The sequence below is a fragment of the Protopterus annectens genome, chromosome 7.part1, assembly GCF_019279795.1.
Source record: "Protopterus annectens isolate FY-2018-M chromosome 7.part1, PAN1.0, whole genome shotgun sequence".
In the NCBI taxonomy this organism is placed as follows: Eukaryota; Metazoa; Chordata; order Ceratodontiformes; family Protopteridae; genus Protopterus; species Protopterus annectens.
Genome location: NC_056740.1, coordinates 51,616,514 through 51,636,524, shown reverse-complemented (window position 1 = coordinate 51,636,524; position 20,011 = coordinate 51,616,514). Strand labels below are relative to the sequence as shown.

Sequence of the window (20,011 nt, the reverse complement as noted above, 5' to 3'; positions counted from 1 at the left end):
ACAACCAAGACTGGAGTCAAAAGCCTTGGATAAATAATTAAAAATTTACGGAAATAAAACTGTGAAGAGCTACGTCACAAGCCAAAGCATACAGGGAGGGCATACTGGTTGCAAGTGGAAAAAAATTTGACTTGCTGACCGAGATAGTCCGACGGAGCTGAAGCCCTTTTTCAGCGGAGGCCCAGGGAGAAAATCTTCATAGCAAGACAAGAAAAACAACATTATACAAAAAGTTGAAAAAAAGCATCAAGTATACAGTAAAACAGTTTAACAATATATCAAAAATGCAACCATATGTTGTTAACCAAAGGGAGTGAAGGCCAGGGGAGATTTGCCAGACACATTAAACAAGACTCATGCACTGTTTAAGGCACAGAAGCAAGTCCAGAAGGCGAGGCCACAGCAGGAGAAAATGCACTTGCTAGAGCCAGAAATAAGTTAATTCTATGCCTTGTGCATCTTTGCCTTCCACTTAATCTTGGGTAATAAAGGGAAAGAGGAAAATGGGGTAAAAAAGACCAGTGCATCACTGGGGCACCTTTGCAAGGGAGGAATAAGGGAAAGTTGTGTAAGTGGGGATGCAAAGAGGTCACAGCAAGATTTTCCCCAGCAACAGAATAGTGTCCGTTTTACAAACGGAACATTCATGGGTCATCACATGGTACTGGCTCTGCTAAGGAATTGTCTTTCTCCTGGAATGTTTACAAGACTGGAGTCAAAGGGTCAGTTACAAACCCTCAACCACAAGAGGAAGGAGATACGAATGGGTTCTTTGTTTAATGCCATCCACTGTGGGTATGGTGTCAAGAGCTCTTTTCTGCGCCCAAGTAAACAAAAGATCTTGGGACTATTCAGGAATTAAGCAGCCTAGGCTATTTTGATCCACATCAACTGAGGCACATGGAATGAAACAGTGCAGTTAAGACCAATGTAAAGGCAGCAAGTGGGGGAAAAAAATCAGAAGATAAAAATGAAGATAGAAAGGAAAACAGTGGCACAGGTTATCAGCTTTAAGATCTGGGAGGGGTAGTTAAGAAGGCAAGTCTGAATGAGGAAGTCAAAGCTTAAAATCAGAGGGGCTGCAGCTAACTGGTACATTGTGTCAGGGGTTAGGATGGGACAGAAGAATGCCAAGAAACTAAAAAGTAAAGGTGCACAGCACAGCGGTGTTATCAGTACTACCTTACGGTAGACAACTGAGCAGTGAAGGCAGAACAAATGAGGAAACTAGAGGTGATGGAGATAAAGTGCCTGAGATGAGGGGTAGGAGAGACATCATGCATAGCCATAAACTGACAAGCTAGCAGCTCTGAGAAAATTTCACAATGTCAAGGGAAGGTAGGAGAACAAGACTAGAAAGTTGCAAGAAAAAAAGAGAAAAATGCAACTGACTTGAAATAAACTGGGAAAAAAATAAGACCAACATTCACAGTGGGAGGACACATGGAAACACGAGCACACCCCCCAAAAAAATTTGGTAGAAAAATGGGAAAGTGCTCTCACTCTGGGATAATGTCTACCAGTGTGGCAAACTATATGCACAGCAAGTTATATATGGGAAAAGAGTCATAATGTACACAGCACAATGGGTAAGGTATCATGGGAAAACTGACTGTCAGGCTAACTGATCCAAGTCCTGCTGGTCTTGGTCCTCTGTGTAATGAAGAAACTTCCAACCCCAGGTCTTGCAGTTACACAAGTAAAACGTTTTTGCACACTGGGAGGACTTTGTTACATACATCCCTGCCAGCTGCAACTCAAATGTGGTATCACAGAGCGGGGGGGCTTCTCAGACAGTCTCACCTTATTGTATACACCCCACCAAATCTGCAACCAGTCTCAACAGTTAAATGGCTGCAGCTCTGGTCTTACTACTGCAAAAGTACCCACCTCCATCTATGGCCTGTTGTACATTTCACTACTTCCCTTCCTTGTTCTACCATCATTAACACCAAAATCCTCTAGCAAGAGAAGTCTTCTTTCTTTGTGGCCCTGCACCTCAAATACCCATTAAGGAACCACTTAAGTGTCAAACACAAATGTGACACCATCTGACAGTGACTGCAATCCAACTTCTCCCTCATTCTTGCAACCACAGGTAATTCCTGGGCAGACCTACCCTGATAAGTTAGTGCCTTAATCTGCAATAGTCAGACTTTCGTTTAATTATCCAGCGCATACTCTGACATTCCAATATGTGGTCCAATCCCAGTCCCAACAAAAGCATTAAAATAAGTAATCACATGAGTTCTGGTAACACCATCCTTTAATTTCCAGCTTGCGTGTGTCCTAATCGGCATGTCGTATTGATGTACATCAGTGGCCATTTTTATTTAAGAAAATAAATGCTAATTTTTTCTCTTTTCTTTTGGAATTAGACCCCGATTCTGGAGGTAAGAGATTACCCATGGTGGTGGTGCTGCGGTAGCGTTGTCGCCTCACAGTAAGACGCGGTCTGGTTCGATTCTCAGCTAGAGCGCCTTCTGCGTGGAGACATGTGTGAATGGGCGTACCTTTGTTGAAGGTTGTGCGTCAGGGCTGGTAACTCGGCACGTAAAAAATCAACTACCAATCATTAGTGGACCGGAGTTCCGCTGTGGCAACCCCTAACCGGGAAAAGCCAAAAGACACAACAACATCATCATCATTCTGGAGGTAAGAGATTGAGAAATGTGGAAAACAGTTGCAGCCAAATGGAGAAAAAACTTCAGTTAAACTGCTTTTACTGCTTGCTTACTATACATATATATACATATATATATATATATATATATATATATATATATATATATATATATATATATATATATACACATATATATAAATAAATAAAATGTTGTTGTCTTTTGGCTTTTCCTGGTTAGGGGTCGCCGCAGCGGAACTCCGGTCCGCTAATGATTGGCAGTAGATTTTGACAAACGCAGAGGTGCCAGCTCAACATTCAACCTTCAAAGGCACGCCCATTTACGCATGTCTTTCGAACACCCACCCAACCGCGAGGAGGACATGCAGACTCCACACAGAAGGCACTCTCCACACTCCAGCAGAGAATCGACTGGAGAGCCTCTTGCTGTGAGGCAACAACGCTACCACTGCACTACCGCGGATGTTTATATATATATATATATATATATATATATATGTGTGTGTGTGTGTGTGTGCGTGTGTGTGCGTGTGTGCGTGTGCGTGCGTGTGCGTGCGTGCGTGTGCGTGTGCGTGTGTGTGCGTGTGTGTGTAAAAAAACAGCTCACATCCTCACTAACATCAGCTGATTGACATCACCACACTGTCACCTCACTTAAGCTTAGAGAACATTTATGTAACCCAGTAGCAGAAATGCTGGAATTTTGCATTTATTAAATAGTTTTATACCCCCATATACAGCCATGCAATGAACAAACCAGACAGCAACAAAGCCAAAATGGACATTTAATGCCATTTTATCTTGGCCGACTGCAGATTTTTACGCAAAATAGTACCTGCTGATGGGGCACATATCAGAAAATCAAAGAAAGTACCACTTTTAGTTATTAGCTAACTCTGCTTGCACTTTTTTGCCTTCACTTCATATATAACATTTCTCTAAAAGATTGTCTAAATTTTAAATAAAAAGCTAGCTACTGATTTGTCAAAAAAAAATTCAAAATCACACTTACAACCAGCCAGCTGGGGTGTAGTGATGCAGGAAATGGACAGCATTCTATCCTTCCCCAGTCACTTTATTAAAGCCCCAAACAAACACTTCATAAGCCTTCTCTATAATGATCAGTCATAAAATAAATTACATCAGTAAAGTAAACTGAAAACAGATCAACTTTTTTTTTGCAAATCTTAAAAATACTTTACAACTTCAGTCTTTCACAATGTCAGAATTTCAGACAACCAAAAACTTCCTTATTCTCAAAACAACCGCCACCAGGTTATTTTCATATTTGTTTAGTTTTACCACATTTGTGCTACATTTGAACAGATCAGTGTTCAGGACAACTTGTACATTACTTGCCTCTTCCATGTTTATTTCGAATGGCCCAGTCGACTGGCATTCTGGACAGGAGCCTGGCTTCACCTCTTGGTTCTGGGACTGGAAAAAGGGCCCCAAGATAAAACTGCATTTATTACAGTTGTACTTCACCATACTGAGTTGTGGTAGGACTCCTGTGCAGCTGGTTACTACGCCACTTGTACGGATCAGTTGATTCAAATGCAGCTGTCTGCCAGGGAAACCAAAACAAACGTCAGTAACTATCGTAACTATCCAAATTTAAAAGTAAACTGTATATACAGCCTAGATTAACAGAATTTCCAACACAATGACTATACGGCAATCTGTAACCAAATGAAAAAAAAATTGCAGGACAGCACTGTACCACCATCTCAACTAAGATCATGGACTTTAAGAAGCTAGCTATATTATGTATGCATTCAATGTGCTAGTGTTTCATGCTCATACCCATCTTCAGCCCAATCCACCTAAAATTTATCTGCATGAGTCCACCAGCTCTAACTCATTCTACCTTTTAGTGCAATCAGTACTTCTACTCATATGCTGGCCTGGATAAGTACTCTTCATAGTGCAGGTGATCAGGATGAGTGACAGACACTGGAGAAATACCTGAAGGAAAGTGAGAATGACCATCTTCATGCTGGCTTGTCAATCCTCAGGAAAGCAGCAGCTTGAGCTGCTATGGTGCTGGCAACCACTAGAAACCAAGCAACACAGTGAGTCACTATAGCCAGCAAAGTGAGCTTATCTGCAGGCCAGGCACTGTGGGTTATTAGTGTACGATTACCATGGGGAAAACAGATGTTCAAGCCAGAAACTGAGAAAAGTGCCACCACGACTGATCAGGCACAAAGGAGAAATGTACAATAAACAAAAGGAGGAAGAGACTACCATGCTAAAACAGTGTTTTAAACAAATAGGAGACTGGACTAGGAAATTTCACACTTTGTTCTCTGTGTCCAGACTTTGGACACTGAATAACCTGAAAGCAAGACCGCTGCCCAAAAGTTTCATTTGGCTTGCCTCTCAACAAATCCAATAAGCAAATCAAAGACCCTGAAATCACAATCAAAAGCATTTTTAAAATTTTTGGCATTTATGTGCCTGCCCTTATATACAGCCAACCTCTTAGCTAAAGGTTTTAGTGAATGTAAAATCTTGAGACTAACTTGGGGAAGAGGGACAGAATAGTTTTTCCTGAAGATTGTGTATAGCTTGGACTGGTTTGCAGTCTAAGTTTATAGAAAAAGCTTTTAGTTAAGTCTCTTTAATAAGATGTGCTTTTGCACTGCACAGTTACTTTCTGTTGCACATGTTAAGTGGTAGGAGTACATAGTATCTTATTTTAAAGCATTTTTTAAGGGAGAATGTTGCGAGAACACTGGAAGACCGTCAAAAAGAATAATAACAGTAGAAAACAGGTTTGATAGTCATTGTGTCACCTTCATGCTCAGCTGGGAAGTTACATCTCTGGAAATACCTGCACAGGAAATGAACCAAGCTATGGGTATAAGCTGGTTAAATCCTTGACAGTGGTACTAATGGAATATAATGAACATAGTGGGCTTATTAGGTAAAAGATGTTGCCTGACAGCATTACAATAAAAATTTTCCCGCAGCAGATTAATTACTAAAGTGGAATGTCTATAACAAATTTTTAGTGGGTCTCCAGCCTCACAAAACCTGCCCCCATTTGCCTTGTTGACTTGTTCATCTCATGGGTGACAGCCTGCAAGCATATTACAAGAGTCATGTGCCACCAGTGTTGGATTAGTCTGTTATAAGAATAAACCTGCAGGGATGGCTTGCAACACCCCCTGGAGGTTTATTCTTCCAACTTTCACCCCTTAGTGTCTTCTATAGCTTGCGAAGAGAAGCACTTGTCCTACATACACAACCTTCCCCTATGAGGTGTAGTGCATTCAGCAAACTAAACACCCTGGGTTTTCTCTGTGGATCAATCAGTGGCCCCTCCAAAGGGTGAAGTACAGTTGTGCAAGTTCAACATAAACTAGCAGATGTGTGAATGATCACTGCTACAGAAGCCTTACGTATATGGAATATATCCTGCTAAGGATACAACAGTCAGCCAGCTTACAAAGCTTCGGGGCACTTTCCACACTCCCAAACTGTTAAGCAGCTTGAGCGGAGCTGACTAAGACATGTTTGGGCACAAAGCTCTTCAGAACTTTTCTTGCCAGCAGAGAAGGAGGCTGTGCCCTGAAAAAGAAAGTGCTAGAAATAATAAATGTCCACACATACCAAAAAGCAAGATGGACAGAGGGAGCAGCTACTGCAGCAGTGATTATTCGAATATCTACTGTTATGGCAAGTTCAACTTGCACAACTGTACTATGTTCTTCATTGAGATAACTGCAACAATAGCTTTAGCTATATGGCCAGATTACCATAGCTAACTATATTTGCAAAGTGGAAGAAAGGTCCAGGACCTCCTGGAGAATGGCTCTAGCAATGCTTGATCTCAACCTACAGAAGGAAAAATTATGTACAGACGACCAAGCAGCAGCTTCTAGAATACTTCTAGAATCCAATCCTTTCCAAAAAACCGCAGATGAAGCCAAGGCCCTGGTAGAGAAGAAAAGGTAATTGCCAACCATTTGGAAATAGTCTGCTTCGACAAAGGTAGTCTCAACTTACTTTCATAAAAAATTAACAACTGATCCATAGATGCAAAGGATTTAGTTCTGTCAAGATAGTACCAGAGTTGTCTGTGGACATCCATAGTATGGAGCTTCCTTTCTCCCTCATTTTTAGATACCGGGGGGGGGGGGTGTGTGGATAGTGTGGCTTAAAGAAAACTCATACCACTTTGGGCATAAAGGGATAAGTTCTCAAAGAAACCCTGTTCCTATGGAAAATGAGGTAGGGTTGACTCACCATAAGAGCTTGCAAACTGACACCCTTGTAGAGATTAGACCAATCAGTAAAACTTTTTCATGTTAAGAACCTCAAGTCAGCCAAATTAGGTAATAAAACAGAACAATTGTTAGCTTCTCTGACACAAAATTAAAAGATGCCAACGAAAGGCTACCAGTTTATTTGGAGAATCCATTGGCAGACGTGCTGAAAAAAGAAGTTATGTCCTTACCATAACGTTCCATGTGGAGTGTTCATCTCGCCTTGGTTATTACACATGGGTTCGGAGCCGATCCTCGGCTCCGTGCCGGCCGACTGCAAGCTCTGCATCGAGAAGAAGCTCGAGGACATGTAATACCCACAATCCCCCTCTGCCATTACCTCAGATCTAGTTTGCAAGCAAACCAGACAACAATCACGCATACATGCCAAACTATATACATAATTACATATATACAAACATACCAAGGGTATGATAGCAACACCAACACTGCAACAGCAGAAGGAGAATACTCCAGACCAGGCACCAAATCGAACGTTCTTCCTAAGGGTGGGAAGGGTGGGAGTGTAATAACCAAGGCGAGATGAACACTCCACATGGAACATTATGGTAAGGACATAACTTCTTTATGTGAGAGTGTTCAATCTCGCCTTTGTTCTTACACATGGGTAGCGTCCCTAGCTCCATGATCCTGAGGAACTCAAGGGAGAACGTTCTTGAGCACAGTGGAACCAAAGGTTGCCCTATCCCTAGAAACCCTGTCCACTTTGTAATGAGAGATAAATGTATGTGGTTTAGCCCAAGTAGCAGCCGCACAAATGATGTCTAAAGGTAAACGAGCTGCATGAGCCAAAGATGTAGAAATTGATCTGGTAGAATGTCCTCTGGGTTTTGCTGATAATGTTTGATCAGAATTTTCATAAACATAAATGATACAGTTAGCCACTTAGAAAGAGTTCGTTTCGTAATTGCAAGACCCTTTCTGCTGTCAGCAAAAGCTATAAATAGCTTCAATCCAAGGGCTCGCCACAGTAATCACCAGGCACACACTATTGTATAAGCCAGGACCGGCTCTTCACTCGTAAAAATAGCAAATAAAAATCACTTCAAAAGTGCACCAAAGCGCACTAAAAAGCTCAACAGTACTTCTCTTATTAGAGACAGTCCAGAACGCAGAATTACTTTCCGTAATGCTCCGAGTTCACCACAGTAATCACCAGGCACACACTATTGTATAAGCCAGGACCGACTCTTCACTCGTAGAAATAGCAAATAAAAATCACTTCAAAAGTGCACCAAAGCGCACTAAAAAGCTCAACAGTGCTTCTCTTGTTAGAAACAATCCAAAACGCAGAATTACTTTCCGTAATGCTTTATTCGTAAGCGCTTTCACCTGTACGGCTTCATCAGACAATGTATACTACTAGATTCTATATAAAAAACCTAAATATACTATCTAATTTTTATTCTTAATAGTTGTTATAGTTTTATATGTAATGAAATAGTATGCATGCATTATGTTTAGATTGTAGTCTAACATGAATAATAGCTACTAACATGTTAGTATAAGTTTTAATGGCAGCTATGTACATCAGTCTTTGATATATGCAGTTTACCCTTTGAACTATGTATTAATACATTTTACCTGTACATGAATGATAGTTTTTAATAGTAGTTATTTTGTTATATTTATTAGATAGTATATTTAGGTTTTTTATATTTGGTATCTATCCATGCACTTCATCATTTACTTTTGCACTATTTATGTGTTTCTTAGTATGATTTAGTGATGTTTCAGATTTATATTTTTTATACGTGCAATAAGGAAGTGATGTATTTATTGCTCTCAGAATAGACCAATAGTAATTGAAGAAGTGTTATTTAAATGTTTTAGAATCTAGTAGTATACATTGTCTGATGAAGCCGTACAGGTGAAAGCGCTTACGAATAAAGCATTACGGAAAGTAATTCTGCGTTTTGGATTGTTTCTAACAAGAGAAGCACTGTTGAGCTTTTTAGTGCGCTTTGGTGCACTTTTGAAGTGATTTTTATTTGCTATTTCTACGAGTGAAGAGTCGGTCCTGGCTTATACAATAGTGTGTGCCTGGTGATTACTGTGGTGAACTCGGAGCATTACGGAAAGTAATTCTGCGTTCTGGACTGTCTCTAATAAGAGAAGTACTGTTGAGCTTTTTAGTGCGCTTTGGTGCACTTTTGAAGTGATTTTTATTTGCTATTTTTACGAGTGAAGAGCCGGTCCTGGCTTATACAATAGTGTGTGCCTGGTGATTACTGTGGCGAGCCCTTGGATTGAAGCTATTTATTATTTTATTGCCACAGTAACCTTTACAGTTCGTTGTGGTGTCGTTTGGCTTAAAAGCTATAAATAGCTGATCAGATTTCCTGTGATCTTTTGTTCTATCTAAATAAAATCTGAGTTGTCTATGGACGTCCAGTTTGTGCAACATATACTCTAATTTATTAGAGTGGTCTTTAAAGAAGGTGGGTAATTCAATGGACTGATTAATATTACCAGTAGAACAAACTTTGGGAAGAAAGGATGGATTAGTGCGTAGGGATACTCTGTCAGAATGAAAAATTAAATAGGGATGTTTGACCGAAAGGGCCTGCAGCTCAGACACCAGTCTAGCCGATGTAATAGCCACTAGAAATAATGTTTTCCATGACAAAAATTTCAAAGTGCAACTTGAAGCTGGTTCAAAGGGTGGTAGCATCAATTTAGAGAGCAACAAATTTAAATTCCACGGTGATGTCAGGCTTCTGACTGGTGGTCTGATATGAAAGGAACCTTTTAAAAAGGCTTTACAGAGTCTGTGAGCCATAATAGGTGCACCACTTTCTTCTATATGATAGCTAGAAATGGCAGCCAACTGTACTCTTAAGGTAGCGAGAAGCTCCTTCCTGAAATAATTCGTTAGAAATTCTAAGACCTTATTCAACGGAGCTGTAACAGGGTCCAACTGATGTGACTCCGCCCAGAAGACAAAACGTTTCCATTTACTAGTATAAGTCTTTGTAGTGGAAACTTTATGAGAAGCTACCAAAATATCTTGAACCGCCGATGTAAGGGGAATTGACCTGGCTAAAAAGGGAAGCGGAGCAGCCAAGCTGCTAGATGGAGAGATTCCAGGGATGGGTGAGGAACTCCTGACGAGTGAGTCAGTAGATCTGGCTCTGGGTCCAGCATCCAAGGTCCCTGAATGCGGTGATGCAAGAGAAAGGGAAACCAAATTTGACGAGGCCAGAACGGAGCAATGAGAATTATAGTCCTCTGAAGGTTGTTTGCTTTCTGCAGAAACTTTGCAATCAGGGGAAATGGCGGAAAAGCATATAGGAGACCCGGGGGCCAATCGTGCACCAGCGCGTCCCTTGGGACTTCCCCTGGAGGGGGTAATAGGGCAAAGTAGCTCCTGCATTTGGCGTTCATTGGAGGCATAAACAGATCGCAGGTAGGCTGGCCCCATTTGCGAAAAATCTTTTCGCAACTGACTGTTTGAGGACCACTCGTGAGGCAATAGTATTGCCCTGCCCAGCCTGTTGGCTATGGCGTTGAATGACCCGGGATGTGCGTTGCGATCAAGCGACCGGTGGACTCTGCCCATTGCCAAATTCTCATGGCCTCTCTGCATAGTTGGTAGGACCTGGTTCCCCCTTGCTTGTTTATGTACCAGACTACGGACATGTTGTCTGTCTGAACTGCAATGGTCCCTAGAGGAAGAAGGGGAGCAAAGTGTTGCAACGCCAAAAACACTGCCCTCAACTCCAGAACATTGATGTGCAGACTGTACTCCAGATTGGTCCATTCGCCTTGGACTGTCTGTCCCTGAAAGATGCCCCCCCACCCTATCAGGGAAGCGTCCGTGGTTATCGTTGCTGACGGTGTGGGTAGCACAAATGGTCTTCCGCCGGATAGGTTGCAAGTCTGTAACCACCACCTTAGGTGTGATTTGCATGTTTTCGTTATCAATATTTCGTGAGTCAGTGGAAGTTGTTGGAATGACCATTGTGCAAATAGAAGCCATTGTAGCACTCTCATGTGCAGTCTTCCCAATGGTATTGCTATGAGAGAAGCTGCCATGAGACCCAGAACTTTCAAAACAATTTTTGCTGGGGATTTTCTGGACGACAGCAGAAGGGAAATGTTGAATTGAAGTGCTACTATTCTTTCTGTCGGAAGTTTTAGAACTAACTGATGAGTATCTAATTCCGCTCCTATGAATAAGATATGCTGTGATGGCTGTAGCAAAGATTTCTCGAAATTTACTGAAATGCCAAGGTGTGTGCAAAGTTGTAGGAGTAATCCCTGGCATGTATCAGTTGGCCTGGTGGTGGCAGACAGGAGCCAGTCGTCCAGATACGGAAACACCTGGAATCCTAGGCCTCAGATGAGCCGCTACCACTGCCATGCATTTGGTGAAGACCCTGGGGGCTGTGGTCAGACCAAAGGGCAGGGCTCGAAACTGATAGTGACTGGCTCCCAGCCGGAAGCGCAAGTGATCTCTGGGCGCCCTGGCCATTTTGTTGTGGTAGTATCGTCCTTCAGATCTATTGAGCACATCCAGTCGTCCTTCCGTAAGAATGGAAGGATCGATTGAAGCGTGACCATTCGGAACTTTTCCTTCTTGACAAAGGTGTTGAGATGACTTAGGTCCAGAATTGGCCTCCAGTCCCCTGTTTTCTTTGGAACTAAAAAGAACCTTGAGTAAGTTCCGAATCCTATTTGGTCCGCTGGGACTGGTTGGATGACTTTTTCTTAGCAGCTTTGAAATTTCTGTAGCTGCTGGGTCACGCAGATGGGGTGGTACATCTGGGAGTTTTCTCTTTGGAATGGGGGTGGATAGAAACGGGATTTTGTAACCTCTGGTAACAATGCTTTTTACCCAATTGTCTGAAGAAAGGTTTTGCCAGGCCTGAGGGTATAAAGCTAAGCGACCCCCGACTGCCTCCAGAGCAGGACAGTCGGGCCTCCTCTCAGGAGTGCTGAAAAGGTTTGCCAGGAGGTTATCCCTGTCACCTTGGTTTTCGGACCCCTCTGCCGCCAGGCGGCGTCTTCCACCTCTGCCCCCTCTGCCTCTAGAGGGGCATCACCCTGTGTGTTTGGAAAGACCCTTGGGGTTTCTGAAACCACATTTTCCCACGTTGCCCTTTGGGGTACGGTCTGGAAGGGTGGAAAAGCGGACTCCGACAGCAGACAGAGTCTTTCCCTCCTGTTCACACCGGGTAAGGGTCTCCTTTACTTTAGGGCCAAAAGTGTGGCTCCATCAAATGGGGCGTTAGTAAAGGAAGACTTGAAGGCTTCCATAAGCGAACATAAGCGCATCCAGGATTGCCTACGAAGAGCAATCGCTGAAGCCGCTGCCCTGCTCGATCCTTCGGCTGCATAGGATATCAGCCTCATGGACGAGTTCACAATGGACGTAAGGGTGTTGAGATGCGCTGTAACTTTCTCTGAGACAGCGGCATCTGTAGCACCCTGGAGGGCATCTCCCAACTCTTTGACTAGATCCCTCTGTAAACGTGTAAAATGGGTCAAATAGTTCAGGGAACGCATAGAGAAAGCCGCTGAACTGAAAATGCGCTTCCCGTATCTGTCCATGGTCCTAGAATCTTTGTTAGGCGGATGGACAGATGAGGAAGACTCCGACATCTCCTTTTTCGTGGCCGCTGCCGCCACCATGGCGTCTACCGGAACTCCTTTGGTAAGGTAAGCTTTGTCCTGTGGTGCCGTGATGTACTCATTTGGCTTCCTAGGGACAGGTTCCACCGTGTCAGGAGACTCCCACGCCCTTCGAGCAATTAATTCCATTAACTCAAAGGGCGGAGTGACCCAGGAGGAGGAAGGACGGGCACCAAATGCCTTCAGCAAAACTGACTCATCCTCAGAAGGGGGGGAGGGCTTGCCAGTCACCTCTCTGTTTAAGGATCTCCAAGATGTCAGCAAAAGAGACATCCTCTGAAGGTGACTTAGGGGACCCTTCTGACTCATCTAAGTCAGTATCAGATGTCAAGGATTCTTGTAGAGAATCCAAGTGTCTCCTCTTACACAGTCTTTTCCTAGGAACTTCTTCGTGGGGAGCATCCGAAGAAGCCTCCGAGGAAGAGGGGGCACCCTCCAGGGGTGGCTGAGACACTGGTGCCCGACGCTTGGACGTGGCCGTGGGTGCAGAGGAGGATAACGGTCCTTTGCGGGGAGGAGAAGTTGTACCTGCTGATGTGGTTGTCTGAGTAGACAACACCTTCCTCATGAGGTCGAAGGCCCCCGGGTCCCGAGTCGAGGTATCTCCCGGTTCCGAAGAAATGGGAAGAATCCCCGAAACAGAGCCGAAGGCACCAACCCAGAGGACGGAACCGAATCGATCCGTGCCGAGGCCCCGAGCGGGAGAGTCGGAACCGAAACATCGGTCAGACTCTCGGTCCCGGAACCAAGGACAGACCTTCGGGCCCGAGACTCCGGTACCGGATCGGATGGAGTCGAGGTAAACGGTGCCGACCGAGAAAAAGACGGTTCTGGCACCGAGGGCTCCACAATCATCAGGTCAGCTTCTTCCGGCTCCGAAGACTGAACAGGTCTCGGAGGAGGAACAGATGGAGATAGTGGCAGGCCTTCAAGTCTCGACATCAACTGAGAGGAGACCGAAATAAGCTTGGACAGGGCCGTATGCTCCATAAGTTTCTGCACCACACGGTCCACGTCGGTGTCGGAAAGGGCTCTAGAAGAACGAGTCGAAGGGATCGAAGACGGAGCCGACCTCAATAGAGTCGGTGGAGGGAGCTCCGTCACCGGTTCCAAGACTCGAGGCTCGGAAACTGCCAACAGTTGAACACTCGGCCCCGAAGTCTGTGGAACCGGTGATCCAACTAGACTCGAAGAGCTCGGAGCCGATGTCTTTGGCTCCGACGCCTTCGACCCCTTCGAAGACTTGGATGCCTGGTCTGAAGCATCCAAAGCCTCCTGGAAAGAGGGTTTCAGCAATCCTCTATCCATCAGTTTCCTGCGCCTATCTGTCATGACCCTCCCACTAAAAGAGGGGCAAATAGAGCAGTCCTCTTGTAAGTGGAGAGGGCCAAGACAGTAGACACAGGAACTGTGGTTGTCTGTGACCGACATTTTTTGGCCACACTGACAACGTTTAAAACCAGATTTCATCTTTTCAGACATATTAACAATGAAAGAACAGTCCAGTCCAGTAAAAAGTCCAATCCAGTAATAAATGTCAAATCCGGGAAAAAAAGTCTGTTTGATAAAGCTAAAACAAGACTACCACAAGTTTTTAGTCAAGAAGTCGAAACCGAAGTCTAATTCAGTTATAACTGCCAAAAGGCAAGACTACAAAGGTTTTAGTCACAAGTCCAAGAAGGGGTAGGCCCCGAAAACTCTAACTCGAAAGTTAACAAGTTAACTTACTCTAAGAATAGAGAATTCTGACACTGACACACCTACTCTTACTTAAGTAACTAGAATTTAAAGAAACTTTCTGAAATTTAGTACAGAATAGATAAAAAATCTTATCTGAACAGCCCCGAGCTAGTCTCCAGCGATGCGTACTGCAGCAGCGGCAAACTAGATCTGAGTTAATGGCAGAGGGGGATTGTGGGTATTACATGTCCTCGAGCTTCTTCTCGATGCAGAGCTTGCAGTCGGCCGGCACGGAGCAGAGGATCGGCTCCGAACCCATGTGTAAGAACAAAGGCGAGATTGAACACTCACATTGGCTAATAAAAATGAACCTTTACAGAGGAAGAAAGGCCAGGATAGTAACTCACAAATACTGTAAAAACTAGGCAACAACCAGACCTGAACGGGTGCTGATTATGTTAGAAAATGTAAAAGGTTTTCTAGCTGGTGCTAATACATTTTCAAGTAGCAGACTTTTTTGCCTCCATTAGTACTGTTGCACATCCTCAGAAAACAGGTGCCTAAAAGGAATTAGGACTCCATTCAGACAGTCGGTAGAAGATGGCTGATGTCAGGGTGTATCAAATACCCCTGTTCTTGTGGGAATACAGTGGAATTAAAAAAACTGTACATACTCCTGTTAAAACGCCAGGTTTTTGTAATATAAAAAATTGAGACCACAATAAATCATTTCAAAACTTTTCCCACCTTTAATATGACCTATAACCTGTACAATTCAATTGAAAAACAAATCTGTTATGGGAAAAAAATATAAAAAATAAAAAAACGTACAATAAGCAGTTGCATAAGTGTGCACACCATTAAACTAATACTTTGAAGCACCTTTATATTTAATTACAGCATTCAGTCTTCTTGGGTAGGAGTCTTAGCATGGCACATCTTGACTTGGCGATATTTGCCCACTCTTCCTTGCAAAAGTGCTCCAAATCTGTCAGATTTGGAGGGAATCTTGTGCACAGCCCTCTTCAGGTCACCTCACAGATTTTCTATTGGATTTAGTTCTAGACTCTGGCTGGGCCATTCCAAAACTTTTCTTCTGGTGAAGCCATTCTTTTGTTGATTCAGATGTAAGCTTGGGGTCATTGTCTTGTTGAAAGGTGAAATTCCTCTTCATCTTCAACTTTCTAGCAGACACCTGAAGGTTTTGGGCCAAAAGTGACTGGTATTTGGAACTGTTCATAATTCCCTCCACCTTAACTAAAGTCCCAGTTCTAGCTGAAGAAAAGCAACCCAAAGCATGATACTGTCACCACCATGCTTCTCCATGGGGATGGTGTTTTTTTGGTGATGTGAAGTATTTTTGCAACAAACGTACCTTTTGGAATTGTGGCCAAAAAGTTCAACCTTGGTCTTGGACCACAGCACATCTTCCCACATGCTTTTGGGAGACTTTATGTATTGTTTTGCAAATTTTAGCCAGGCCTGGATGGTTTTCTGTGTAAGAAAGGCCTCTGTCTTGAAACCCTGCCCCATAGGCCAAACATATGAAGAATACAGGAGATTGTTGTCACATGTAATACACAACCAGTACTTGCCAGAAATTCCTGCAGCTCCCTTCAGTGTTGCTGTAGGTCTCTTGGCAGCCTCCCTGACCAGTTTTCGTCTCGTCTTTTCATAAGTTTTGGAGGGACGTCCAATTCTTTGCAACAATAGTGTTAACCATGTTTCTCCACTTTTTGACTGTCTTCACTGTGTTCCATGGTGTATCCAATGCTGTGGAAATTTTTTGTACCCTTCTCCTGACTGATACCTTTCAACAATGAGATCCCTTTCATGCTTTGTAAGCTCTGTGAACCACGGCTTTTGTTGTAGTAGGCAACTGAGTAAATGTTAGGAAAATCCTACTAGGACAGCCGAACTTTATTTGGGGTTAATCTGAGACTCTGACAGCAGGTGTGTACCAAGAAGACTGAATGCTGTAATTAAAGCAAAAGGTGTTTCAACAAAGTATTAGTTTAAGGGTGTGCACACTTATGCAACCAGCTTATTGTACGTTTTTTATTTTATATTTTCCCCCTAATAGATTTGCTCGTTTTTCCAATTGAATTGTGCATCAAATTAAAGATGGGAAAAGTTTTGAAATTATTTGTGGTCTCATTTTTTTATATCACAAAAACCCAGCATTTAAACAGGGGGTGTGTACACTTTTTTATATCTGCTGTATATCCATTTTAGGAGAAAGCTTGCGGTAAATGCACCTGGCGATTTCCAAAAGAAGGGAGAACCATGGTTGCCTGGGCCAGAAGGGAGTCACCACAATGATATTGAGGGATTCCTTCTGAATCTTCATAAGTACCCTGGATATTAATGGAAAGGGTGGAAAAGCATACAAGAAAAGGCATATATCTTACAGAACTCCATGCAAGAAGCACTGAAACAGGAATTTGTGAATAGTCTGTGAAAATGAGCAACTTTTATGGGTAGATGGACGATTATCCAGAAAATTGTAGGCAGCAAGATGCATCCTCTAAAGCTAACCGTATAAGAGGAATGGGCATAGATTCTCAAACACTTATGTAACTCCTAGTACTCTGAGGGACTGATAAACCTCAGTGTACTCCCACTGAAAACTAGGACACTAGCAATATAATCTCAGACAAACCCTCACAGGGAGGGATCAGAAACTGAGCTGTTGTCAGAGTCTGAATAAGAAATCAGAGGAAAAGCCCGGAATCTGTCACTGCATTTTCCTGCTCAGACTCAATCTCTAATCTCTTCAGGAAAAAAATAAATCTTTAGTTTAACAAAAGATATTTAACAAGGATTAATAGCCCAAATTAAACTCTGGGCCAGTCCCAGTAAACTACTCATCTAAAGAGATGAGTAGATACAGGCTTAGCTTTCAGTTACTTTAACAGGAAAAATGAAGCCAGCCACATTACCAATGGCAGCCACTGCTTCCCAAAGTACAGGCACAGCATTCTGACAATAGGAAAAACTGCCTGGTTCCCTCTCCCAGTACAAACAAGAGCGTCTCTCCCTTGCCCACCGAAAGGACTCCAACAGCCACAGAGGACATGGCTAGCCCCCAGTCCATAGTGGCTGTAGGTGTTACACCAGTGGTATCCTCAGTAAAAGAGGAGTGGTCTGCGTACAACAAATAGCTACAGCAGAGTCACCTACCTGTAATTGGGGAAATTGCTAGCCTGCTGTGGTGGCAAAGGCTGTTAAATGCTGGTAAAACTAAGTACACAAGTTATTTTTTTTGACAGAAGAAAATACAGTAAAAACACTTTAAAAAGGCACCCCCACAAACGAAGCACAAGTTTTCTAGAGAATTTTTTTCAGTTAGTTTACAGTACTATTAAAATGACAAAAACTAAAAAAACCCACGAGTGCTCTGTTTAAAAGTTAGTCTTGGGATGATCCATTAAAAGAACACTCCTAGCTTTAAAATAATTTTACTGAAAAGGAAATTAATAAAAATACAATACATTTAAGAAAATGGAAGTTCCCCCACCCAAAGGGAACTTCTGCCCAGCAAATGAAAGCAGAAGCAGACCATCGATTCTCAAATGCCTCAGAGGAAGGTACACTTCAATATCAATGGCTTTGAGACAAAACTTGTCTTTTAGCCAGTTCAGCTGCTTGACAGTTTGGGCACGTGGAAAGTGCCCTGAAGCATTGGATGCTGATCGGCTATTATATCCTTAGAGGAATGTAACCTCTATAGCTATGGCTACTGCAGCAGTGATCAATATGAAGATCAGCAGCAGATAACTATTGTTTCTCCCATTCTAGCTCTTGTGCTGCTAGTGCAAAAGCTGGAACTTCATCTCTCTGCCAATGCAGCTGTTGTCATGAGCTTAATTGATGAAGTAGCATCTACCAAAGCAGTGTGGTTTGCGGTTATCCAGGAGAAACATTACAGAACAAACTGCCACTATAATCTATTGTAAAACATTTTGTTGATCAAGGAGAAGTAGAGGGAATTCAAGCAAAACATGTTTTCTTCACTGTGCACTGAAGTATGGCTATGTACTCAAGAATTGTAAAGGAAACTTGTCCCAATCTAATCTCTTGAACTGTCAGGTAAGAGATCCAGGTGTGCTATTTGCCAAAACCACTGTCAACATGAGCGAAGTTAAAGGAAACCATGGAACAATGCATTATTACATTGCTTTTAAAACAATGAAAGAACATACCATTTGCTGCTGTATCCTTGGTGAAGCATCACTGACACTGCATGCACAAAGTGTGTGTAGAGAAAAAAAAAAAAGGAAAAATGTGTAGTTTGCTAAACAAGTGAACCAAAACAAAAAAACGGGAAGAGTTCTTGGGAATGGCTGGGTTACACAATCTACAAAGAGTAACAATTAGAAAAAATAACAGATTTCATTAGACATTTGCATTACTTTGTTGAGAATATCTCAAAACAAACTGGGGAGTTTGCTTGACATACAAAGCAGAAATGTTTAGACTAATTACAAGAGATTTTGTAACATCCTTGATAAAGGCAGTCCAACAGAAACAGATTCTGACAGTCAAGAGAGACATTTATAAAAGCAGAGATGAAAAAGCAGCTAAAATTTCATTGACAATTAAGCCCTGCCTTTCTTGGCAAACTGCAAAGGTTCTTGGTTAAGCTCAGGCAATGCAGCTCCCTTGTGTGCATCTTTGTAACAGGACTTAAGATTCAAGTGATTCACCGTTTCTACATCTCAACATGTGAAGTCGAGGGCTACAATTTATTTTCCCACTTGCCCTTACTCATGTTTTTAAACAGTTTAATAGCTTTATAAACTACTCACAGCAAAAATAAGTTTATTTTCCTATTGCAGATTATCTCAAGGTAACAGACATGAATGGGGCACCTTGCACATATATGGTGATAAGCAAACGTAATACTTTCCCCAAGCACTGACACTAGTCCGTGGAACTTGAATTTAAGTGAACATCAGCATATAGACACTATTTTAAAACTAAATTCTTTAGGTGAAGAAGCTGATGAGATTATCTGATTGGGAGAGTACTGTTTGGCAGTTTATGCACATATTGTAGTGCAAAGGTAAAAATGTATAAACATCGGCAAATCACTTTACCCATGCCAAACAAAAAAATTACAGAAAGCATAAGCCAACCGTGGAACTGTGACTGCAATATGAGAAGTCTCCACACTTACCAAGGTTTCATTATTTCAATAATTCCAATAGACAATGGACATTTCAACCTCTTGGCACCAAGGGGTATGGATACATTCAAAAATAATTTAGGGGGAGGGGAACAAAGGCCCAAAATTAGAGAGTTTTTTATGTATTTCTCTGAAACTTAGTAAGTTGGTAAAACAGGTTTTCCATTAACATGCATTTTCTGAAGGATATGAAGTCTGAAACTTTAATCCCTATCATTTAATGAATTTAGTCTTCAGTCATTTGCTAAGACTACAAGCGTATTAGAGAAAAAATGAGGCAAAAATCTGAATGGTTGAGAGGTATACCTAACCCCCCCCCCCCAAAGTTACACTTCAGAATTAAGAGCAAGTTATTTGTATAAAATTGTTATGATATTTCTCTTGTATGTTAAAACAATAAACTTGTTTTAAAAAAGAATTAAGAGCAAGAGCTTAGGCTAGGTTCTTAAAGAATCACCAGCTGTCATATTAATACTGCTGGTAAAATCTTCACCTTCATATGTCAATAACTAAATTCCACCTCCTTTTAGAAGATACCTATGGGATGGGTGTTAACAGTTA

The 20,011-nt window shown here is 42.3% G+C and overlaps 1 protein-coding gene across 1 annotated transcript in view; it reads right to left on the bottom strand.

Moving 5' to 3' along the window:
* MCM2 (minichromosome maintenance complex component 2) overlaps positions 1 to 20,011 on the bottom strand; it is a 340,582-nt gene that overhangs the window by 167,661 nt on the left and 152,910 nt on the right. The window contains exon 6 of the mRNA XM_044078541.1: positions 4,004 to 4,211. Coding sequence (XP_043934476.1) covers positions 4,004 to 4,211 — 208 coding nt within the window. The remainder of the gene's footprint in view (positions 1 to 4,003; positions 4,212 to 20,011) is intronic.